General features: G+C 50.7%; 1 protein-coding gene across 1 annotated transcript in view; it reads left to right on the top strand.

The window, feature by feature from the left end:
- Nucleotides 1-8023: 8023 nt before the first annotated feature.
- Cfap65 (cilia and flagella associated protein 65) overlaps nt 8024-25083 on the top strand; it is a 32872-nt gene continuing 15812 nt past the window's right edge. The window contains 19 exon segments of the mRNA XM_028893104.2: nt 8024-8102; nt 8721-8767; nt 9630-9806; nt 11533-11717; nt 13404-13506; nt 14312-14478; nt 14614-14813; nt 15044-15189; nt 15730-15952; nt 16319-16584; nt 17479-17679; nt 17892-17946; nt 17949-18271; nt 19931-20068; nt 21374-21619; nt 22453-22677; nt 23522-23680; nt 23869-24019; nt 24315-24443. Of these exon segments, the coding sequence (XP_028748937.2) occupies nt 9678-9806; nt 11533-11717; nt 13404-13506; nt 14312-14478; nt 14614-14813; nt 15044-15189; nt 15730-15952; nt 16319-16584; nt 17479-17679; nt 17892-17946; nt 17949-18271; nt 19931-20068; nt 21374-21619; nt 22453-22677; nt 23522-23680; nt 23869-24019; nt 24315-24443 (3046 nt within the window). The 5' untranslated portion in view covers nt 8024-8102; nt 8721-8767; nt 9630-9677.

A 25083-nucleotide genomic window follows, 5' to 3' on the forward strand; every position in this document is an offset into this window, starting at 1 on the left:
TGTCCTGAAGCACCGCCCCCAGTGAAGTAACAGGTAGCTGTTACACCTGCCTATGTATGGCCTTGAGGTCCCTGCCCCGGGGCGTGGCCACTGGGGGACCCTTAAGACCTGGATGTACATGCGCTCTTTCTCTCTTCGCTACCTTGTGGTTTGGGATGCTGAGGTCTTGGACCAGGCAGATCAGCATGGGACATAGCTCAGCTTGGTTAGAAAAATGATGACAGAGTATAGATATTCAAGCGACAAAAACCAAAGATCGAAGCCGAGACCAGAGGGCTCGTGGTGGTTGGTCAGGAAAGGACCAAAGTGAAGTTTGGGGCTTGTCAGTGTGGACCTTCACCTCTCCACCCACAAGTACCATTTGGCCTCAGTGGCTGCCCCGGAAAGAGTTTTCAGGGCGGTCTCCTTGTTGCTGAAAGCTGGTTTTCCTGGGTACATGAGACACCACCCCACACCGAGGCTCCCGCTCTCTCTGCCTGCTCTCTCGCTCCATCTTACTTCATCTTACTTCGTTTAGTGCCACCATGAGAGAACACTACAGGCAGAGGAGCTGGTGAGAAAAGGTCATTTCCTTCTCACAGTTCCTGAGGTTGGGTGTCCACTATCAAAGTGTTGGCATCTTGGGGGGTGGTGGTTCTGTGCTGTGCCATCTGATGGCATAATGCCAAATGGCAGGAGAGGTAAATGAAGGGGGGCAAACACATCGCTTTATCGGGAGTTCACTTGGCAATGTCTAACCCATGCCCAGGATATTGGCATTTATGCATGCACAGGAGCAGAGACCTCACAATCTTATCACTCTTACGGGTCCTCTCTCTTGACGCAGATACATTGAGGGTTATTTTTATAACACACGCATTTTGAAATCAAACCATGGCACCCCCATACGTTGAAAGTGTGTGGAGAAGGAACTCAGATTATCCCTCTGTCCATAGGTTCAAGTCCACATGTTCTGGCGGAGACCTGGAGATAGTGAGATCTGCAGCGTTGGGGTTCAGAAAATGAAATTAGAAAACTTCCTAGATGTGGGGGGCGGGGGGACGATCTCTGGAGCTGCCTGGGAAGTCTACCCTCAATGAGAGGTCCAGTGCAATTAGGTACCCCCTCCTGTCTGTGCCAGGGTCTCTCTGAATGTACTCATGCCAAGCCATTCCTGCAGATTTCTCTCTTGTTTAGAAATCATCCCAGGATTGGCACGGCTCATTGGAAGCCAACTGGGTCTCACTCCTCTCCTTTTGCTCACATGGAAGGCTTTTGACAGTGGGTGGACCCTGTGCTGATCAGAGCTGAGCCCAGGCAATGGCTCTTTAGGTGGTGGTCTAACATCACAGGAACAGAAGGAGGCACTTTCCACTAAAAAGACACAAGGTGGAGCCTTTATGACACTGCATGACTTGGGCAAAGGTAGGTGAGTGGATCATCAGGAGCTGGTGTGTGGAAGTGAGGTTCGAGGCACCCTCCGGGGCTGAAGGACGTGATAACTGGAGCTAAAGGTGTCAGAAGGGAGACAAGGATGTGGGGTGGGGACTAGGAACTGTGGCAGGGGCAGGGCTAACAGCTATGTGAAAAGCTCAGCACAACTTCCCAAAGAGGACGGAGTCTAGCAATGGGGGCCTCTGAAGGGGAGCACAAGCCCTATCTCTCACCCCAGAGGGTGCCCCTGTCCAGATAAACCTCCCGTGGTGACAGCTCCCACTACCTCATGCCCTCTGACCTCTGGATGGCTGCACCTGCTGGGGCTCAGCCCCACATCCCACACCCCAGTCAGCTTCTCAAAGCCTCTTTGTTTCTCAGGTTGAACCTGGCCAGCCTGGATCTGATAAGGCCTCTCTGGGTAGATAGCAGCCCAGCCCCAAGTGCTACACTGCCTTGAGCCACACCCACTGCCTGGCACGCACGCACGTATGCATCTACCCAGGATAGGCAGAGACATGGGGGCCTTCCTAGCCAAGTCAGGGTGTGCTTGTCCTCTGGTGTAGCCCTACCTGCAGCCCCTTTAAAATGTCCGTCATCCCACAGGGAGATAGAATAGGAGAATTAGTATACCTGTTTCAGAGATGAAAAAAAAATTAGCTTCCCAGAGAGAAAGCACCTTGTTTGCGTTAATTTCATCCTATCAGGAACTCTTCCTAAAGGTCAAGTGTGCTAGACATGCTAGTCACATCACTGCTTCCAGCCCTAAACGCCAAGGGGGGATACTAATACTTTTTCTTTGCATATGAAGAAATGAAGGCCCAGAGAGGTGACTTTTTTTCCCAAATGCAATAGCAGAGCCTAGATCAGAACCCAGGTCCTGTGCAGCAGAAAGCTAGGGAGGAGGGAACTGATGAGTCCATTTTAAGGGTATTAAAAGAAAGCACTCCTAGCCACAAGCTAAAGGGCCTGATGAATCCAGGAATGGGCATAACCCTCTTAGAAAAAAGGTAGCCCTGGAGGAGGAATGACCTAAATGCTGTGGGGGAACCCAAGATAGGGTATGGGGTGCTTAAAATACATCTACTAGTTCTTTGCTCTTCCTCATCCTCAGGAAAGGAAGGGGATGCTCTGACACTAAGTAACTCTAACAAGTAGGAAATGCCTGTACCACTTCTTTCTAGTTCTACCTAGATGTGGGTGTTCGGTTCATGGCCTGACAGAGCTCCTGGCCAACAGTCTGCAGCCATGGGAGTGTGTCATCTGGGACATCATTCTAATGTGGTTCTGGGTTTCGAACTCGGATTGTCAGACTTGCACAGCGAATGTTTTACCCACTGAGCAATCTTGCCCACCCAGTTTTAATCTCTCCCTCTTTGGTTTTTTGAGACAGGGTTTCTCTGTGTAGCCCTGGCTATACTGGAACTTGCTCTGTAGACTAGGCTGGCCTCAAACTCACAGAGATCCACCTGCCTCTGCATTCCAAGCGCTGGGATTAAAGGCATGCACCTCGGACACCACCACCACCACCACCACCACCACCACCACCACCACCACCACCATCACCCACCCTGCAGTTTTAATCTCTTAATCCTAGAGAAGGAAAAACTGAACAGAACTAAAATCTAATAAGGAGTAGATGAAATCACAACTTTATACTGGAACATTCTGGCAGACACCACTTTAACAAAGAGATCAAGCTTAGCAATGCCAAATAATACAAACTGGCATGATTAAAAAAAAAAATCTATGCCGGGCAGTGGTGGCGCACGCCTTTAATCCACATCAGGAGCAGAGCAGGGATCTCTGAGTTCGAGCCAGCCTGGTCTCCAAAGCGAGTTCCAGGAAAGGCGCAAAGCTACACAGAGAAACCCTGTCTCGAAAAACCAAATTAAAAAAAAAAATCTAATGAAGACAGAATCTTGTGGACCAACCACAAGTGAACTCTTTTCCCATCTTCGCCCAAGAGGACTTTCATGTCTACAGGAAGCCAGCTGTCATGTCTTTATTCCAACAGGAAGTCCCTCAGATCTACGGTCTCCACTTATTGATCCTCGTCATTGGCAGAGGGCCTGCTGGGTTTAGTCTTCCTTTCTTGCCCACATAGTCTTCTGGCCTTCCAGTTCTAGGTCTACTTGAGGTACCAGCACCATGGACAGCTCCAGCAGTCCTGGCCATTCCCCCTTCCTCTTTCCTTGGCTTTCTAAGCTTCTCTTTCCTAACCCCAAGCCCCCAAAGCATAAAATGAACTGAGGGAGGGTATTCCTGGGAATACAGTAGACTAGAGTGCTTGGGAAAGAGCCTGGGGTCATCAAACTAAATGAATTCAACCCCATCACTTAGATTTGAGGGACTTCATGTGGAAATAAAGATCTGGATGTACAGTTGCTGGTAAGGTAAGAATCTGTCCTCAAGACTGAGTTGAAACTAGTATAGTATAGCTTTACTGGCCACTGGCTGAACCCCGCCCCCTCAAGCTTGGTCTCTCAGTCTTCTCCCCACATCCCAGCTCTCTCTCATGACCCAAGAACTAACGAGTCAAGCTCTGGGACAATGTGTGCTCTAGGACACTGTTCTGCCTCAAAGAAAGCTGGTGTTTATGTTATGAAATCCATCTGTTAAGTGTTTTGAATACTACCCCTCTTTGTTCCAGTTTAACAGATAGCTAAAGAGAGGCTTTACTATTTGCCTAACATTGTCCAGCTATTGAAAGATGGAACCAGCCAGGCAGTGGTGGCGCACGCCTTTAACCCTAGCACTCAGGAGGCAGAGGCAGGCAGATCTCTGAGTTCAAGGTCTACAGAGCAAGCTCCAGGACAACCAAGGCTACCCAGAGAAACGCTGTCTCAAAAACCAAACCAACCAACCAACTAAACAAACAGACAAACAAATGAAAACAAAGAAAAAGGGGGTTGGAGAGATGGCTCAGAGGTTAAGAGCACTGGCTGCTCTTCCAGAGAGGTCCTGAGTTCAATTCCCAGTACCCACATGGTGGCTCACAACCATCTGTAATGAGATCTGGCGCCCTCTTCTGGCCTGCCAGCAGAACACTGCATACATAATAAATACAATCTTAAAAACAAATAAATAAATAAAAACAAAGAGAAAGATGGAACCAGGACTTGAGCTTAAAAATTTTAAGATGAAGTAGCACGGGTTTTTTTTTTTTTTTCTCCCTTTCCTTTACTCTTGGCTCCGTGGCTTTCTACTCTGTGGCAGTTCAGAGCATCGGTGAAGGGAGAAGGAGGGGTGAGGTTTGTCTAGGGAAGCTGGGCTCCCACAGTTGGCCCTAAACAGGTCGAAGCCCTTTCCTCTGAGCTCTCTTGTCACGTGACAGCTGTAATGGCTAATCTTCCCTGTCAGCATGACTGGTTCCTCTGGGGACACACCTCTGGGCACGGCTATGAGGGTGTTTACAGAGAGATTAACTCGGGAGGAAGGACTTACCCTGCATGTGGGTGGCATCGCCCTGCGAGCCGGAGGCCCAGCCTGAATAAAAGGGGGGAGAGAAGAACCCCAGAAGAGTGTGGTGCTAGCACTGCTCTTTCTTTGTTTGCTGGTGTGTCAAGATGTGAGGAGTCCCAGACGCGTGCTCCCACCGCCACGGACTCCGCCGTGCCTTCCCCGCCATGCCGGACAACACCCTCTCAAATCTCAAGCCCAAACCAGTCCTTCCTCCTTTCAATTTCATCTATTAGGCATTCAGTAACAATGGTGGAAAATGTAACGAATACATTGGCCTCCAGCCCCTTCAGTTCTGGAAGGGCAGCCCTTTCATCTGTAGGTGCAGGGTGGACTTGTCGACTGGTCAGCAGAGCATCCCCCAGCACATAGGTACCCTCTGTTTAGCTTTCTCTATCTCAGCACAGCAAAACAGCCTCTGTCCTGGAGAAACAGAGGAAGGGAATATGGAAAGGGGAAATGCACCCCTGAGAGGCCAAGGCTGGCAGAGAGGGAAGGTGAGGCCAGGCATGGTGGTGCACGCCTTTAATTTCCACACTCAGGAGGCAGAGGCAGGCAGATCTCTGTGGGTTTGAGGCCAGTCTGGACTACAGACTGAGTGCCAGGACAACAAAGGCTGTTACATAGAGAAACTCTATCCTCAAAAAATGAAAACATAAACAAAAACATAAAGAAAGGAAGGAAGGGAGAGAAAGAAAGAGAGAGAGAAGAAGGAAGAGAGAAAGGAAGAAAGAAAGAGAAAGGAAGGGAGAGAGAGAGAGAGAGAGAGAGAGAGAGAGAGAGAGAGAGAGAGAGAGAGAGAGAGAAGGTGTGCAGGAAGCTGGGTGGCTTATTTATGGAGATCGGAGAGGCGGGGAGAAAGTGTTTTTTATCTTCACTCTGTGTTTTGGAAGTTAATCAACAAAGCCTTTGTGTCAAATGCCTAGAACCCTGCAGGCTGATGCAGGGGGATTTCATGTGCAAGGCAGGCCTGGTCTGCGAAATGAGAACCTGTATCTACAAACACACGAAAGAGAAAACAACTGCCCACAACAAATAGATAAGGAAGTTGTGGCTCAGAGAGATCACATGACTTTTTCAAAGTCTTACAGCCAGAAGATAACAAAGGTTAATCACAGGCCTGTCTGATTTCCCAGCCAGGATCGTCTCTATTCCAGGGGGAGGAGGTGAGAAGACACTTGGAAAGGACACTTAGCATGAATATTTTGTATGTGGTGAAGCCCAAATTGCTAATTGTGCTTTGCCCCCCAGCCCCAGGTTTCCCCCACATCCTTCCTTTTTCTAACGTGTTGGTCCTTATCAGTTTCCTGAAACCATCATTCACTTTCACTCACAACCTTGAAAAGAACAGAACCTGTGTCTACGGGCCTGCGGAGGATGTGACCACTGGGATCCAACACCTATTATCTTCCAGAGAATCTCAGCTCCTGAGAAGGGGACTTCCAAGGCCAGTCCAGCTTCCTCTTCCCTCCACTCACACCCAGCACCCAACCATACCTTTCCAGGTTATTCACCTTGCTGGGCAAAGTCCAGTAGGCGGGGGCCTCTCCTTGGGAGTCCCCACATCAGTTGAGGTCACACCACCAGGCTTCCAGGAGGCCGTTAAAATTCCATAGAAACACAGCGTGTGATGACAAAAGGGACCGTGTCCTTTCTTCATCCCAGCTCAGAATCCGCCAAGTTATAAACAGACGGGATTCTGGGAAGAAGTCTCTCATGGATGAAGACTGAAGGACGCATGGCTCCGAAAAAGTCTGATTTCATCATCAGCTTTTTTCTTATTGGGGTCCCTAAGGTCCCCACCAAGTCTCGCTTCAAGGGTCAATGCTCTCTCCACTTCTTTCTGGCATAAGGATGAAAAGGTCCCCCCAGTAAAGTCCAGCTGAGTCAGGCTGATTAAAAAAGAACTTGAGGAAAAACAAGAAAGAAATCATTACAGGAACTCCGAGCAGCATAAACGACATCATGTCCAAAGTGCAGGCTTTTGATTCTGAGAATCCGTTCAAACCAGTGAAGCACCCACTGAGACCCACATCCTTTAATCCCCAGAAAGCTCCAGGCTTCCTCGGACTGGCATGACTTAACTGACCTCCTGGCCTGCCCTTCCTGCGCTTCTGCCTTCCGCTGGTCCCGTGATCTCCCAGGCCAACTCAGGTCGCTTTGTCACGTTGGCCCACCTTACACAAGGGAACCCCGATCCTCCAAACTGCTGGTTTATTTTCTGGGTTTGCCCCCAGCTCTCTAAGCTCTCCTTCTATAACCATACCACACCCTTTTCATTCTGAGAAGAAATGGGTTCACGCCTGAGGCAGTAAAACATATTTAATTGCCAAAGAATGAACTTTGAGATTCGCAGCCCTGTTCATGCAATGAGACCTTTCTCCCGACATGCACACCAATGCACAGACAACAGGGCTTCCCAAAATCCCTATTATATGTAAGAGCAAGCGCTCTACACTGAGCTAAATCCCCAACACCACTAACTTTTGACTCTCTTCAAATGAGTTGATTCACCTTGATCTTGGGCCAGAAGACACCCTGGAAGAAAATGCCAAAGACATTCTCTTTCACCAGCAGAAGGAACACATTCACAAATCCCTGTGCAGTAAGAAATACCCAGGGGCTGTTTTCAACTGAATAGTTGTAATCATAAGGAATGATACGCTGAGCTGAGATCAACAATGTCTACCCCAAGAGATTAGGAATGACTCCCATTCAGGTACTGAGCCCAGCAACAGTATATTAATATGGTTGTCTACTAAAGTAATGACTGCCAGGACGCCCTGAAAATTAGGGGGACCATGTTTACTTTGTCGGGAACTGGAAGAAGATCACAGTAGCTGCTACAATAGGGAAAGTCTGGGAGTCAAGACTGAATGTCAGGACTTAGTGATTAATTGATCCTCATCACCAAAAGAAGCAGAAACAGGAGGAGAAGAGGAGGGGAGGAGAAGGAGAAGAGGAAGAGGAGGAGGAGAAGGAAGAGGAGGAGAAGGAGGAGGAGAAGGAGAAGAAGAAAAGAGAAGAAAAGGGAGAATGAAGAAAATAAATGAAGGGGGGGAAGTGCTCATTCGCTTTCTCTGAACTTTGGCTCTTTTGGGTTGCCGTCGTTGCCCTGGGATACCAAGAGACGCTGTGTCCCTCGCGTCCTGTATCTATGGAGACGTCAGTATGGCGGCAGTATGAGTTCTGAACGTTGGAGCCCAGCGAGAGAAGTGTCAAGGAAGGTATCTGTACCGAGACCCCTTCCTCCAGGAAACCTCGGCGGGTCTCCCGAGAGCCCTTTCGTCATGGGCGGGATTAATCAGCCGCGGGATCGGGGAGACCTGGAGAAGCCCTCTAAGTATAATTTGTTCCCTTCGCTTTACCCGTTTTCTTCTCGACTACACATGGCAACATCCACTCCTCCCACCCCCGTGTTCCCACCGGTCATTTTGGAAAATTTTAAGATCGGAAATTAGGCAAATAAAAGGAGCTGGTGGTATCTTTTTCCCCCCACCTTGAAACTAGAAAATTGGTTTAAAACAAAACCGAGAAGCAAAGCAACAAAATCCCCACAGCTGCCCTGTCTTTTGACCGCGAAACGTTGGAAATGACCCCATCTGTCCCCAGCAGGCTCCGTGCTCACTGCGCTAAGACCGAGTTGGACCGCTCCTCTACCCTACTTCGTTTCCTCTCTTCTCTGACCTTTCAGAAATAGGTTGATTTGTTGTGTGGGGGCTTTCAGAGCGGTGAGGCAGGAACTGTCTGTCGAATCCCCTGATATCTGAGAAATCAGGGAATAGGGGCAGGATTGCAAAGCTATCCCAAGACAGAGAAGTGACGACTCTTCTCCTCATCCCCAGCTTGTATTCATTGGATCCCGTCTGGATCACCCATTTTGCAGTTGAAGGTAGGAACCTTACTTGTCTTGTCCCATGTCTAGCAGAGTGCAGGCTGGGTCGTAAGTGTTTAGCAAATGCTCTGTGAATGAATGGATGGGATGAAGGCATGAACGGAGACGGTTCCCTCCAGTGGTTGGAGAACCCTCTAGGAAGAAATGAGTCAACAGAGGCTTTCTCTGCTTGGTGGAGAGGGAATGAGTGTGTCTGCAGGAAGTGTGTAAACTCCCACAGGTGATCACGAGGTTGTTGAATCTGAATGCGCGGGGAACTCAACCACCAACTTGAAACGGGAGATTTTTAGGTTAAATAAAAGGCAAGTCACAGTCAGCCAGTGATGTACACCTTTAATCCCAGCAGCTGGGAGGCAGAGGCAGGCAGATCTCTGTGAGTCAAGGCCAGCCTGGTCTACAGAACGAGTTCCTGGCTAGCCAGGGCTATATAGTGAGGCTATGTCTAAAAACAAACAAAATAGCAAGCCGAGTAAACCATGGAGAGCAAGCCTTTAAAAAGTGTTCCTGCTTCAGTTCCTTCTTCCAGGTTCCTGCCTTGACTTTCTTGGGAGTTGGAAGACAAACATGAGCCCTTTCCTTTCTAAGTCATTTTTGGTCATGGCATCTATTGCAGCAGTAGAAAGCAAACTAAAGTCACGTGTGGCCATGGAAGAACATGGTTGCGTGAACTTTACGTGTGGTTTCCTGAGTGGTACTTCAGGCCACTGAGCCAAAGCTCTGGAGCTTGCGTTCAACCTCGTTTCTCACGGGGCCACCTCAGAGCAGTCAGAATAGGGAGCATACCTCTCCTCCATCTCAATAATGGTGAGTTCCCCCCATCAAGTCTCTTCTTCATGTTCCTCCTCTGCTCCCCTCCCAGTGCCAGACTCCTGTGTGGATCTGGTAGGAATTTCTGCCTTGGCTAGAGATGCTCATCGCACACTCATGCCACACCACGAGGCCCCGGGAGAGCGGCGACTGCACCGTGAACACTGTGAATGATGGATCATGCCTGAGTGCCAGCACATTGGCAAGCAGCAGTGTCACCACTACCCAGGTGAGGATCTGGTCAGGATGGTGGACCAAGCGTTGGCAAGACCATGGAGGGGCGCTGGGACAGTACAACGTGGTGAGAATCTGAGGGACTGACTCCCCCATATACACTCGGGCACTTACCCTCCCTAGATGGAGCCCTGGGCAGATATGAGTACAGGTGGGTGGCTGGGAGTGGACTTGGTCCTCTGCCAGAGCAGCGAGGGCTGCCAACTTCTGAGCTCTCTCTCCAATCCTGCTGGGCATTTATTGATGTTGATAACCTGTAGGGTTTTTTTTTCTCTGTCTTTGTGTATTGCACTGCTTGGTAGTGTGTGTGTGTTGTGTGTGTGTGTGTGTGTGTGGTGTGTACTTGTCTATATGGGCATGTTTGGAAACCAGAAATTACTATCAGGTATCTTTCTCTCTCACTCTCCACCTTACATTTTGAGAGAGCATTTCACTGAAGTGAAGGGGCTTGTCATTTTGGCTAGACTATCTGTCTAGCGAGTCCCTGGGATCTGCCTGTCTCCAACTCTCTGGCCCTCACCCCTGCCCAGGGCTGGGGTTACAGGCACATGCCACTGCAATCAATCAGCTTTTACATGGGTGCTGGGCATCTGGAATCAGTTCCTCACCTTAGCCCAGGAAGCACCCCACCCACTGAGCCTGAGACCCCCTGATTGAGCAAGCACTCGAGCGGCTTCTTATTTCCTGCTTGGATCCTGATGGATGCACTAACTGATTTGGATGATGGATTCCTCTCCATCATCTGTACCCCCTTTCCTCCATAGGCAATCAGGGAAAGAAAGGATACTGGCCATCCAAGGCTCTTAGGAAACACTGAAATGGAGAGTGTAATCTCCAGAGGGAAGGGATTTATGTCTTCTTCACCATCATAGCCCAAGTGCCTCGTACAGTGCCTGGCACGTGGCAGTCAACAGATATTTGCTGACTGGATGACTCCATCTTGTGTTGTGGAACAACAGACAAGCAATAACTGGTCAAAGATAAAAAAAAAGCAGTGAGTTGAGTGTCCACGGCAATGGTCATGGCAGGAAGAGGTGTCCAGTTCACCTGTCCTCCATCTTACTGCCTAAGAGGTTTCAGCCTCTTCCCTTCTCAGCTAGATAAGTGATACGGATCAATGGAAGAAGTGGTTGGTTTGTTTGTTTCTGTTAGTTACAGTCAGGGAAACACTGGCACCCTAAGTCTTAAGCAGCGTGTAAGCTGGCCTAGGAGGGCATGGTGGGAGTTGGTCATGGGCAACTTGGCTCCTTCTTCTGCTTCAATAGCCAGCTGATGGTCAGGTGAAGGAACTGTGGGACGTCCTTCATTCTGGAGAAATGCCTGTGGTAGATTATTCCAGCTAGGAGAGGCTTCTGGGGAGCAGGGCAGGTAGAGAAAGAGCAGGAGGCAAAGGCTCCTCAGGAAGAGGTGCCTGAGGATGCCCAAGGGACAGAACCCAGCAGCCGGGACTTCCATCTGCAAACCTGATGGAGTTGGATAGGGCAGCCTCGGTAAGGCCTCATTGCTGGGCCTTTTATGAGCAAACCATTGCAGTGACTTTGGATGTGATGATGCTGGACTCCATTTTCTCTCTAGCCCACACCCCAGGCTGAGGGATGTCACCATCCCTGAAGTGCTGAAAACAGGATGGAGATGGGGCATCTTCACCTGTTTTCTGAGTCTTAGCATCCTATTCCCGCTGACTGGCTTTGCTTCTTCCCTTTTTCCTGATGCCCGAATAGCTTTCAAGTCCCCTGAGCAGGAAAATATGCGTCGCCAAGAAGCAAAATGAAGTGAAGAAGAGGGTGGTCTGGGGCATCGAGGTCACTGAGGAGCTTCACTGGAAAGGCTGGGAGCTGGGCAAGGAGATCACGAGGAACCTGGTTCTGAAAAACCTCTCCTTGAAGATTCAGAAGCTAAAGTACAGGTACCAGAACGAGGGGCCCAGAACCTGAGCCCTCAAGTCCCTGAAGTGGGTTCTCTTTAAAAAGAAAACAAAACAACCTTTTAAAACCCACCAATCCAGAAGAACGTTCAAAACACATGCAGTGTGAAGAATCCTAGAAATAATAACTGGAGCCCACAGCGTGGGACCTTCCTCCCCACAGAGAACCATCCCGCCTCCAGCTTTAACAACTTCCTTGCTGTTTCCAAATGGATTTGCCGTTATGTGTTGGCATCCTTAAATAATAGAGTTTAATTTGCCTCATGAACTTTGAATGAAAGAATATGATATGCTTTTGTAACATTTAAAAAAAAACTTGATTTGCCTTTCTGTATACACCTCCAGGTCATGAAGATATTCCCCTAGAGTATTTTTCCAAAGAGACTTTCGAATTGTTCTTTTACCTATATGGAATTGCTGTTTGTGAATGGTTTGATGATACACTTCCTCAACTGAATGTTCGGTTTTCTCAGCATCATTTATGGAAGCTGACACATTCCAGTTGATGGTGTCTCTGCCACCGACACACACCGACTGTTGATGTGTTGATTCATAGCTGGGAACCACTCTGTGCTCCTGACCTACTAGTGTTATCCTGGGCTTAATCGTTGTAGCCTGAATTAATTAGTTGAATTTACCGTAAACTTGATACTTGGTTGTGTGAGGTCCTCCACCTTCTCAAGATGACCTGTGGTCCTTCTCCCTTTGAACTTCCTTAAAAGCTTAAAATCAGCTCAATACACACCTACTTTTTGTGTGTGATAACGGGGTTTGACTGAATATATAGACGATTTGGGGGATTACACATTACAGTACTGAGTCCCCTTACATCTGGTTCTCAAGTTCTGGGATTATAGACGTGTGTCACTGTGCCCGGCTATATGCGATATGCTTAAAGTTGCTTTTGTTTTTTGTTGGTTGACAGTTTTTTGAAGGCTGTCAATTTTTTGTTTGTTTTGAGATAGGATCTTACTATATAGCCCTGCCTGACCAAGAACTCATTATATAAACCAGGCTGGCCTCGAACTTGTGGCAATCCTCCCAGGTGATGGCATTACAATTATGAACCACCAACTGGCCAGGTTTTCTAACATTTTTTAAAGTTGTTTTTTTTTTGTTTTTTGTTTTTGTTTTAAATAACAGTTTATTAAGAGTTATTTATTTTATGTATATGGTGCTCTATCTGCATGTACACCTGCACGCCAGAAGAGGGCATCAGATCCCATTATAGGTGGCTATGAGCCACCATGTGGTTGCTGGGAATTGAACTCAGGACCTTTAGAAGAACTGCCAATGCTCTTAACCACTGAGCCATCTCTCCAGTCCCTAAAAGTTGTTTTTAAGATTTATTTTTATTTATATGCATATGTGTGTCTGCATATGTGTGTGTGTCTGCATATGTGTGTGTCTACATGTGTGTACACACTGTAGGAGTCAGGTATGGGGACACATACCTTCAGGATCAAGAGTTCAAGGCTCCATGTAGTGAGTTTGAGGTCAGCCTCGCTACACAAGACCCTATCTCAAAAAATAAAATAAAATAAAAATAAAAGGAGAAGGACTTGCAATCCGGCCCCCTATTGAGTTTCCTCAGTCTTCTGACTTTGGCTTCGTCTGGTGGTTCTGAGCCCAGCTCTGACATGCTCATCACCTAGCTCTTCTCTGCAGGTCTCCCAAGACCAAGTTCTTCTTCACCATGGTTCCTCAGCCCATCTTCCTGAGCCCAGGCATAACCCTCACACTTCCCATCATCTTCCGACCTCTGGAAGAGGTAAGGTCTTCCAGAGAAACAAGGAAGTATAGGGAAGGGCAAAAGAACAGAGACCTCAGACTAGGAGGATTGTCCCAGCAGCAGGGATTTCCCCACACACCTGTACATTCTGCATTTGGGAAGCAGAGGCGGATGAATTTCTCTGAGTTTAAGGCTATCCTGGTCTACATAACAAGTTCAAGCCAGTCAAGGCTACAAAATGAGATCCCGTCTCAGAAAAAAAAAAAAAATCAACCAATCAAACAAACAAAAAGATATACAACTTAGAAAGACTCCAAAAAAGAAGGCTCAGACCTTGATCTCATTCAATAGAGGGATGCTCCCCACTGAGTATGGGGTCATAAAGGCTGTGATTATCACCAGAAAGCTCTAGATTCCTTAGCCTCTTGATCCCTGCAAACTTCTCAGATTGTGTGTGTGTGTGTGTGTGTGTGTGTGTGTGTGTGTGTGTGAAACTTTTTGTCTTTGAGGGTCATTATGTTGAGTCATAGTCTCACTATGTGACCCAGGTTGTCCTAATACCTCTAGGTTTTCGTGATCCTCCTGCATCCACTTCCCGAATAGCTGCAATTGCAGGGGTGTGCCATTGTATCTGGCTTCTTGGAATTCCTTGTTCCCCACAGAAGTGGCCCTTTTCTCAGAGGCCAAGACAATATAAGAGCTCAGGAAGTTTTGACATGATGGGCTACAGCCACGCCTGCCTGCCAGGGATTTATCAAAGGGATGGCTTAGCAGAGGTGAGCCCGAGTTTTACCTGGGTACCACTCACTGGTGACTGCCTCTTCCTCGGCCTTCCGTCCTGCAGAAGGAATACACGGACCAGCTGTGGTTTGAGAAAGAAGAAGGGGTATTCTGTGTGTCCCTGAAGGCCACCTTGCCTTGCCACATGCTAGACTGCCCATCGTCCCTGCAACTGCCCATATGTGCCATCGGGGACACAGTGGAGACCTGGTTCTGTCTGAACAACGTGGGGTGAGGAGATAGGGCTAAGGTCCTGAGAGGGAGATAGCGGCCCCTGGGAGGAGAGAGTCGTAGGGAGCGGAGGAGACAAGTTTATGCCAGGGGGGCAGCAGAACCCCAGGACCTGACCTACCCCCTCACTCTTAGGGATCTGCCCACCTTCTTCACCTGGGAAGTCCCAACCCCATTCCAGATACTTCCCACCACGGGCATGCTGGAGCCAGGCCTGGGTTGTAAGATCAAAGTGACCTTTGAGCCCCTCATAGCTGTCATCCATGACGTCGAGGCATTGTGCTGGTACGGAAAGGGCGCCAGACAGAAGAACAGCGTCCAGATACAGGCTGCAGGTAAACCTGCCTTCCCCTCTGTCCCCAGAGACCTTGGTTTTAGACTTCAGTGTGCCCCCCCCCCCCGCCCCCTCTTGTCTTTTCACCTGCTTCATTGTCTATCAAGTCACAGACGATCCCTCCCGGTGGTGGGCAGGGGGACAATGACATGTGCCTTCTAGGGACTGTTCACTGGGGCTACAGAGGCCCTGATAGGGCCCCCTCAAGCCCCCACCCCATCTCTGCCCCAGCTAAATGTACGCAGCTGCTGGTGAGCATAAAGCACAAGCAGCCAAAGGACCAGGACACGGAGGGCTTCCAGAAGGTGTTACACTTTGGCTCCGTCGCCGTGGGCTGCACCATGGAGCGGCAGATCAGGCTGTACAATCCGTCTGTGGTGTGCATGTACTGGGAGGGGATGGGCAAGAGGGAAGGGGCAGGCCTCAGGGACCCCAAGACTCGGTATGCTTAGGACCCCCCCTTATAAGCCCTCCTCCCTCCTCTCCACCCTCAGACCCGAAGCCTTGTACACTAGTGACTGTTGATACAAACACAGGACACGTGTGTGTGTGTGTGTGTGTGTGTGTGTGTGTGTGTGTGTGTGTGTGAACAGCCGTCATCAGGTGTTCCTCTCTCTCTTGTCAGCTGAGGCTGGGTTCAGGTGCCCTTAGCCCCCTGAGTGTCCTGACCCCAGGTCTGAGGCTAGCTCTCACACTACCTTTGGGAGAAGAAAAAGATGCCCCCACTTTGGGCAGCCTTGAGGTGGGCCACACAGTGTGGCTCCTTTCTCCCTGTGTTACCCGATACTCACATAGACCGGACCGGATACGAGTTGTCCCCGATCCCTCGTGTGGCGTCCTCAGTATGAGGAAGCCTTCCACAGACTGCCTGAACTTGTGACTAGAACTTCTCCTCCCCGTGACCCCTGACCTGACAGGTGAACGCCCCCTTCAAGATTGAAATGTCTGAGGACATGCTGACCAAAGACCATACCTTCTCGTGCTCCATAAGCCAAGGCATCGTGCCCGCAGGAGAGAAGAAGTACCTGTCAGTGTTCTTCCACCCCAAGACCCTGGACAGCAGAGCCATAGACTACTTCTCCATTGTGCCTTCTGGTTGTGCCTCCCCAACTCTGCTCCAAGTCGTTGGTTTCTGTAAAGGTAACGGCCATCCCAGGAGGCTGTACTTCCCAGAACATAAGCATCCCACTAGGGAGTCAATCTGTTGAGCTCTTTGTCTACTCCAGAGAGACCTTTGCTTCCGGTCCCTCAGCCTAGGCGTCTGCTGTCCCCTGGTGGCCGTGTAGGGGAGCATTCTGGATGCCTGGTGATCCCATCTTTCCAGATAGTGATGGTGGAACTCAGAATTTTGCAGGGGCCCTGGGCCTTATCCAGCCTGGCCACCTAGCTCTAGGGGGCGTCCTCATCCCAGCCGTGGGACCTCTCATGAGATCTCCTTCGAGGCTGGCACCCCAGCCCACACAAGGAGGCAGGGCCCTCTCACGAGGACCCATCTCCTCTGCCTAGGTCCCGATGTATCCCTGCAGCATTACTGCATCAACTTCAGCTGGATCCGGCTCGGGGAGCATTCCGAGCAGACCCTGTGGATCGAGAACAAGTCGGACTGCATAGCTCACTTCCAGTTTGACATCGACTGCCCGGAGAGTGTCTTCAGCATCAGGCCTGCCTTTGGAACCCTGGCAGGCAAGGCCCGTATGACCCTGCGCTGCGCCTACCAGCCCACACATCCTATCATCTGCTTCCGGAGGGTGGCCTGTCTCATCCACCACCAGGTGAGTGATGGAGAAGGGACCGAGATGGGGGCGAAGAGGCCGTTCTGTTTAGTGAGAGGCCGTGAGACTCAGAGATGGAAGCAAGGCTTGGTGGGTTATTCCCTCTTTTCAGAACATCCAAGGCTGTCTGCCTGGGTCATCTTTCGACTCTCTGCCATGGCTTTAGAGGCTGAGTTTGGCCAGGGGTGCGTGAAAGCTCACTAATCCAGGCGGGCATGCCTAAGTTTGCCTTAGGCTCTGCTGCTTCCACACCTGCTGGTATTGCTGACAGCGAGCTGGGAAGGGGAGCTTTGGACATCAGCCCACACCGCATGTGCAGGGTGGGGACTCTGAAGCCAGAGCCCAAACCCAGCCCCCTTGGGCAAATGTGATGTGCAGTATCTGGACACCATGACGAAGTTTAGGCTGAGATGTAGCCTGTCCTCATCAATTGGGCCCGGGGCTGCACCCCTCTACCTAGGGAAGGGTTTCTTTGCCCGATTCTCACAAGTGAAGCATGAGCTCTTGGAGGCCTTGGGGCGAAAGGGTAGAACAACCCTGGTTTCCACCATCCCCCCTCCATGGGCAGGGCTAAATGCTAGTCTGGTAGGCTCCTGATCGGCCCTGATACACAGGAGAATGCCCAGGACCCAAGGGAAGTGGGGAAGGGCAGGCAATAACTGAGCATCCTATCTCCAGGTGGAGGTTGCTCCTCTTGACTTGTTCTGGAGTCCCACCCACTATCTCCTCAGCTAGAGGGCAGTTCTCAGGATGCTCCCCTGACTGGCCACCCTTCCGCCTCTGCTCCCCATCTATCCTCTGTCCAACCCCTACATCTCCTGGCCTCACCACCTACCCCATGCCCTGTCTCACACGGACAAATGTCACCGTGTGATGTGGACTTTGGTGTCCCAGGACCCACTGTTTCTGGACCTGATTGGAACCTGCCACTCAGACAACATCAAGCCAGTCATCCTGAGGCCTCAGCACCTCACCTGGTACCGAACACACCTGGCTCGGGGCTTGACGCTTTACTCTCCAGATATCCTGGCTGCCATGCTGAAAGAGAAAAAGCTGGAACGGGATGAGAACGGGGCCCTCATGTTGCCCATGGAGGTATGTGGGGTGCCGGACATTGCAGCCCCCCCCCAGAGGCAGGCTGCTCTCACCAGGACCCTGGTCCCTTCCCTAGTGGTCATTGAGTAGGCCTGTGTCCTACACCACCGTAGCTGGAGACGACCTGCCCGGAGAGCTTGCAGTCTTTTCTGGAGAGGAGGGAGCTGAAGAAAGTCAGCAGCAAGATGAATGACATTTGAACCCTGTCCCAGTCTCTCCCTATGCAGGAGCTGCAGGATGTGGAACAGCCAGCCACCAAGTACCCCCACACCCCCCCATGACGGAGTACTTTTTTGATGGCACCAAGGACCTGGCCGTCTTCCCCCCGGCTGTCAGTCTAGAGCCTATTGATGTGGACTTCGGTGCCTGCCCTGGGCCTGAGGTCCCCAACCCTGTTCCCTTGTGCCTGAAGAACCATACCAAGGGCAAGATCACCGTGGTCTGGACTTGCAGATCTGACTGCCCTTTCTGGGTGACCCCAAACACCAGTGACGTGCGCCCACTCAAGTCCGTAGCCTTGCGCCTGCACTTCCAGCCACCCGCCCCCAACAGCCTCTACGCGGTGGAGCTAGAAGCCTTCGCTGTCTATAAGGTGTGTGCATACAGACCAGACAAGTGGTCCCTCCCTGGAGCCTGAAGGGCAGAGGCCAGTTACAAGGATGCCCGGCGGCCACAGAGCCCATCCTCTCCGCGCAGGCTTCTCCTATTTTTTCCTTGGCTAGACAGTGCCCTCTACTGGTTTGATCCTCCCAGGCTCATGGCCTGACTCGGTCCTTCTGATTCCCACTTCTGTGTGGTCTCCCTCCCTCCCCTCTCCTCCCCTCAGGGAAGAACACAGCTGGAATAAAGCACTTTGGGAAAACTTAGTACCTAGGGGGAACTCTCTGGGGGTCTCAGATAGAGGGTCCCTGGTTTCTAGACCTTGAAGAAGGTATTCCAAAGCAAAGTCACTGTTTTTATTTTGTAGTTTATGTTTTCTGTTGTTTTTCAATAGACAGGGTTCCTTTCACTATATAGTCAGGGTTGGCCTCAACTCATTTCAATCTTTCTGCCTCAGCTTCTAAGCTTGGTTGCAGTGTTTTGTTTTTGTAGAGAAGATCTTGTCTAGTGCAGGCCAAGCCTTGAATTTGCTGTATAGCCAAGGATGGCCTCCATTACCTGAGTACTGAGATTACAGATATGAACTACCACACTCCGTTAATTTGGTGCTGGGGACCGAACCCAAGGCTTGATGCATGATAGGCAGGCACTCTACCAACTGAACTATACCCCCAGCATCTTGTCTTGTCCTTCTTTCTTTTTTTTATGAGACAGGGTCTCACTGTGTAGCCTCAGCTTGCCTGGAACTCCCTATGTAGACCAAGGCATAGGCCACCATGCCTATCCCTTTAACTGTCCCCATCCTCATGTATTAGCAGGGAAATGGGAGACGCGGGGGAATAGGATGCTAACTTCTGGCGGGCCAAAGCTGAGCACATCAGGTTTCAGACCTGTGTTGGTCATACATGACCAGCGAACACCTGAGGTATGGTGGTCCAAGTAGAGATGTACCATGAGTGTAAAAAATACCCAAATTTCATAGATTTAGTATGAAAAGAATGTAAACAATCTTAGTAATAGCTTTTATAATGATTGCATGATAACGTTTACCTATTAAGTTAAATAAAATATATTATTGAAATCAATTTCACTTTTTAAAAAAAATGTTTGCCGGGCGGTGGTGGCGCACGCCTTTAATCCCAGCACTCGGGAGGCAGAGCCAGGCGGATCTCTGTGACTTCGAGGCCAGCCTGGGCTACCAAGTGAGTTCCAGGAAAGGCGCAAAGCTACACAGAGAAACCCTGTCTCGAAAAACCAAAAAAAAAAAAAAAAAAAACCAAAAAAAAAAAAAAAAACAAAACAAAAAAAAAATGTTTAAACAAACACAGAAACATTTAAAATTGCATTTTCAGCCGGAATCTGTGGCTCCTGTTGTATTCCCATTGGCCAGCACTGCTCTGGGCCCATTCCTATAGAATGAATGCTGCTTCCACATCTCACCGCACTCTCCTCCCACAGAGTGTACAGAGAGCCAGTCAGAGGCTCCAGCTGAAGGGACAGGGCATGGCTGGCCATCCTCTGCAGCCTCCCTCAATCCTCCTTTCTTGCGCCCAATATAGAATGCCTACAGCTTAGGGCCAGGGAGGGGCAAGGTGACTGGCCTGAAGGGTCAGACTGAACTCTGAATTTCCTCGTGGCCTGGCCCCTACAGGTCCTTCAGAGCTACAGCAATATTGAGGAGGACTGCACAGTGGTCCCATCCTGGTGTCTGAAAGTTCGGGCTCGAGGACACAGCTACTATCCTGCCTTAGAGCACCACATCCCCCAATATTCCCTGGATGTACCCAAGGTGAGCGTGGCCCCAACCACAGTGGGAGCAGGACGAGAGACCCCACCCAGCCTCTCTTTCTGAAGGCCTCAGTCATACATCCCCATGTCCTTCCTGGCCATTCGAGGGAGTGAGGCCAGTGAATAACACGCTCTTGGACCATGGTCCCAGCACAAGAACGGTCTAGAGACTGGACACCAGTCCTTCTCCACCCCTTCTGGAACCTTCACCTGGTCCTCCATACTTTCCAGGTCCTTCATTTGTCCTGCTCACGGAGCACCCGCTGGCTCCCAAGCCCTAGGCTGGACCCTAGGGATAAACCAGCCCAAAGCAAGAGCGCAATCACTCTTGAGAGAGTCAGAATTCCCAGACCTCTTCTCAGACAGGCCTTGGAGGTGTCCTTGGCCCTGGGAGGCCGGATGACACCCGGCTGAAAAGTGCATGGCCTGGGGCCAAGTTCCCAGAATCCAATTCTGCTGTCCCTTCCCAGCCTTTTGCTCTATGTCAATTTTTGACCGGTTTTTTGTTACTGGGAAGGATGCCTCTTTGAGACAAGGGCATGAGACCACCCTGCTTTCTCCATCAGCTTCCCGTCTGTTCACCATCCCAAGCCTGTGCCTCCTTCATATCCACCTCGAGGCCGCCCCTCCCTCAACTAAAGCTCTTCCGCGGTGCTCAAGGGTGTCTTCACGGATGCCTTTGGTCCCTGGCCAGCTCCTCCTAGTGTGACTTGAGGCCCTCCCACGGTCTAGTGGCCGCCTGTGTTACGTCTGTTGACTCACATGAACTTTTTGGCACAGCCAGATAGGCACTTGGCCCAGGGATTATGAGCCTTGGGTTGTGAAGCCTGTTTAGCGTTTAGCCTAGTCCTGGCCTTATCCAAGACGGCTGAGAAGTGTTTAGGAGCTGGGACTATTGTGGGGGATCTCCCTCTGACACCTGAGTGGGAATCATCTAGAAAGAGCGAATGACCCCGATCTTCTGACCGAGGATGGGTAGAAGCAAGTCTTCAAAGAGTAACTGGAAATCATTGCTAAAAACACCACCTCCTCTAAACTTGAGGACAGGCCTTAGAGACCTGACTTTCCCTGGGACCTGAGGTCACCACATCCCTATGTCTGGAGGTCTTTGGAGGACACAAGCATTCTTTGGTGGCAGGCTGTGACCTCCTCTAATTATCAGGAATTCTTCGATGCTTGGGCTGTGTGCAGAGATCTTGGGTCTCCTTGGAGACAGCATCATCCCAACCGGAGTGTCCCTGAATGAGTATCTAGGGTGAAGACCTGAGGAAGGATCCCTTTCTCTCTTATTCTCCCCAACTCCCAGATGTTCCCAGCAGTGTCTTCTGGGGAGCCCTCCTACAGAAGCCTGCTTCTGGTCAACAAAGGCCCCATGCTGTTGACCTTCAGCCTGGCCCCCAACAGCAGCTCGGACATCACCCTGAGGCCCCCCTCTGGCCTTGTAGCTCCTGAGGCCCACCAGGTCTTCCTTATCAGCACATGCCCCAAGGGCACCTCATGGAAGCAGCACATTTTCTACCTGCAATTCAACTTTTACCCCCAGTATCTCAAGGTAGGAGGCGGGGGAGAGGGAGACCGGGTCCTTAGGCCACATTTTTAGGGTCCCTGCCAAAGTAGCTGGTGGGTGGGGATGGGGGCATTTCTCTAATAAAGAGAAATAGTAGGGAGCGAGCCGTGGGCTCCACCTGTGACAACTCTGCTGCTTCTCAGTGAGTTGCCTGCTTCGTGGAGTCTGGGGCCAGAGAAAAATCTGCAGTAACCCCAGACTCATACTGTAAGTGGTAGAGTCCTGTTTTCAGCCAGTGCAGGGGCAGGGCTGGATAGCAGACCCACATCCTACCCCATGAAAAACTGATACATCCTCTCTGGGTCCCTGAGAGTTTGATGTTTGTGTTTTAAAGACAGTATATCACAGCTGGGCAGTGGTGGCACACACCTTTAATCCCAGCACTTGGGAGGCAGAGCCAGGTGGATCTCTGTGAGTTTGAGGCCAACCTGGTCTACAGGGGAAGTTCCAGGACAGGCTCCAAAGCTACAGAGAAAAACTCTATCTCAAAGAATAGAGAGAGAGAGAGAGAGAGAGAGAGAGAGAGAGAGAGAGAGAGAGAGAGAGAGAATATCACTAAACAGGCTAGTCTGGTCTTGGACTCAAGGCAATCCTCCTGCCTCATCTACTCTAGTGCTGGGATTTCTGGAGTGATCTACCACACCTAGCTCTGGGTTCATCTTAATCTGCTTTTGAGAGAAGCTGCTATGTTCAAGCTGGAAAGCAGCTCTGTCTATGTCCTTCCAAGGGTGACAATCTGCACAGCCATGCCTCCTCCTAAACATGTTGGGAGAGCCAAGAGGTCACAGTCTTGTCCTTCCTCCCTTCCTCTGGCTCAGGAGCTGAGCATTCAGAGCAGAGAGGAGCCCCTGCAGCTGAAGCTGGACACCTGCAAAAGCATCTTCTTCAAGCCCACCTGGGTGGGCTGTTCCTCTACCAGCGACCTCACCTTTCACAACCCCTCACGGCTGCCCCTGGAGTTCGAATGGAGAGTCTCCCAGCAGCACCAAAAGATGCTGGCTGTCCAGCCCTCCAAGGGCATCATCCAACCCCATGAGAATCTTGTGAGTGCCTGGGCCCCATTGCCAAGCGTAGATGAGAGGGTACCTGTCACGCTTACCTTTTCCGTTGCTTACTTGTGGCTCTCATGGCCTGTGATGTACACCCATCTGAGCAATCCGTAGTCACCTCCCCCCAGCCTGAGGTTTAGAAGGTTTTGGTAACACCTTCCTCACCCTCATCTTACAGGAAATCAAGACTCAGGGGAAGAGTATTTAATTAAGATCGATATTAGGAGTGCAGAGTTGGGACTGGATGTGGCATCCGTGATGCCAGGGTCCCAACATGTCTAAATTTTATCACTCATGGTATCCAAGCAGCAAGATTCTTGGCAGGTAGTTTGAATCAGCTGGATATGGTCCAAATGGGTGACTCTCTCAGGAAGGGGTGTTCCAGATTAGTACAAAAGGGGAACCCAAATGGGCACCTGAAACAACAAACTTTGTCCCTAGTCTGAGGTAGATCAGATGCAGAGCAGTAACTACCAATACTTGGTACCCATTAACACCCAGGGACAGGAAACAGGAGCCTGAGAAATCACACACATGTAGGAACCCACTTGAGTTCCTGCCCCAGGCCCTGTCACCAGGTTTCTGACCCTGGTCCAGGAATTCCATTTCTCTGAGGCTCCAGTTTCCATCAAAATAAGTTCGCCCTGTCATGGGGATGCAGGATTGAGGGGCGTCAGAGACAGGATAATACGATGTGTGCAAAGTGCTCAGCATTTGAATAAACAGGCAGATGGAAAATGGTGTCAAGCTTTGGTATTGAGACCTCCCCCAGCCAGGAGCCCAGGAGGGGGCGTCCTGGACACATGCATGCAAGAATGAATTGTCTCTGTGACCCCAGACACTGACGTGGACCTTCAGCCCTTTGGAGGAGACCAAGTACCTGTTCCGAGTGGGGATGTGGGTCTGGGAAGCCAGACAGCCGCCAAAGACCAATCCCCGAGCCACCAAATACTACAGGATTCGGCTGGTGGGCATGGGCGTTACCGGATGCCTCTCAGTGAGTGGAGGCCCTGGTGGAGGCGGAGCCAGGACCTAGAAGGGAGGGAAAGTCCCGGGTACCCAGGTACCTTAAGAAGGCAGGGGACGAGATATGGATCCTTGCACACGACCTCAGATCTGCCTTTCCTTGGGGAATGCTCTGAAGGGTTGGGGGAGCCCCCAGCAGCCGGCTGACTGTGATCTCAGGCAAGGCCAAAGGAGCTGGACTTCGGGAACATACTGGTGAACAGCCGGGAGGTCAAACCTTTGGTGCTCCTGAATGATGGCAACTGCACCCTCTACTACCGCCTGGTCCTGGAGCAGCACAGACCCAAGGGCCTCAACAACGACCCCTGTGGTACTGGGGGCTGGGCTGGGGCTGGGGCCAGGGAGGCGTGTGTCTGTGTGTCCTTAAGACAGGTGACCCACACCATGTGTGGATCAGGCAAGACAGTGGAAAACGTCGCCTTGCCACTTTGTAACTGGGGCAGATGCAAATGACATCAAGACGCGTAGTTCTTTCCACCCCAAGCCTGCTCTGCTCTCAGGGAGTGTTGTGGTGACCCAGGGGAGGGCATCTGAGGAGGAACGTGAGAGGCCAGGACGCCTCTGTCCAGTTGCCCACCGGTGACCCCTGCACCGTCTCCCAGCAGCTCTAGAATTCAACCGCTTGGAGGGGACCATGCCGCCTCATTCCCAGGATACCCTCTATCTGACTGCCTGTCCTAAGAGCCGTTCCCAGTACTTCTGGACCATTAGCTACTGTCTCCTGTCCCACAAAGGTACCTGGGCGCTCAGTAGAGATTTGGGGCCCGGAAGGGGAGAAGGGAAGAGGTGAATTGTGAGATGCAGCCCTAGAAGCACGCTCAGTTCAAGACAAGCTGGCCCAGCGGATGAGGGCGGGATGGACCGCGCCTTTGGGATCTGATGTGTGTAACCGCGTCTGTCCCTGGGACACCCATACATGTGTCCCCGAGCTGTGGTGACATAAGAGTCAGCAAATGTGCTGCCTTCTATTGAGATGACAGGCAAATCCCGAGTCAAGCTTCGGGGCTCTCTCCACCATGAGATGGAGTTGTTACTGTTCCCTGTGCCCGCCGGAAGTTCCTGGAACAGGCATCGTCAGAAGAATAGTCACCCAATGGGATTGGGTTCTGACTCTCCCACACTTACTGGTAGTGTGGCACTACCAAAATATGCCTCACCTTCCCCATCAGTAAAAGGGAGGCCATTACAGAAAAAGGATAAAGTGATAACGTATGCCACCACATTGATGGACATTGAAAACGCGACGCTAAGTGAAAGAAACCAGTCAGAAAAAAAACCCAAGCCCTGAATGATTCCATGTTTGGAACATTCGAAATAGATAAAATACACAGCCAGAGACTAGATTCGTGGTAGCTGGAGGTGGGGCAGGCCTAG

Source organism: Peromyscus leucopus, chromosome 13 (genome assembly GCF_004664715.2).
Source record: "Peromyscus leucopus breed LL Stock chromosome 13, UCI_PerLeu_2.1, whole genome shotgun sequence".
Taxonomy (NCBI): Eukaryota; Metazoa; Chordata; class Mammalia; order Rodentia; family Cricetidae; genus Peromyscus; species Peromyscus leucopus.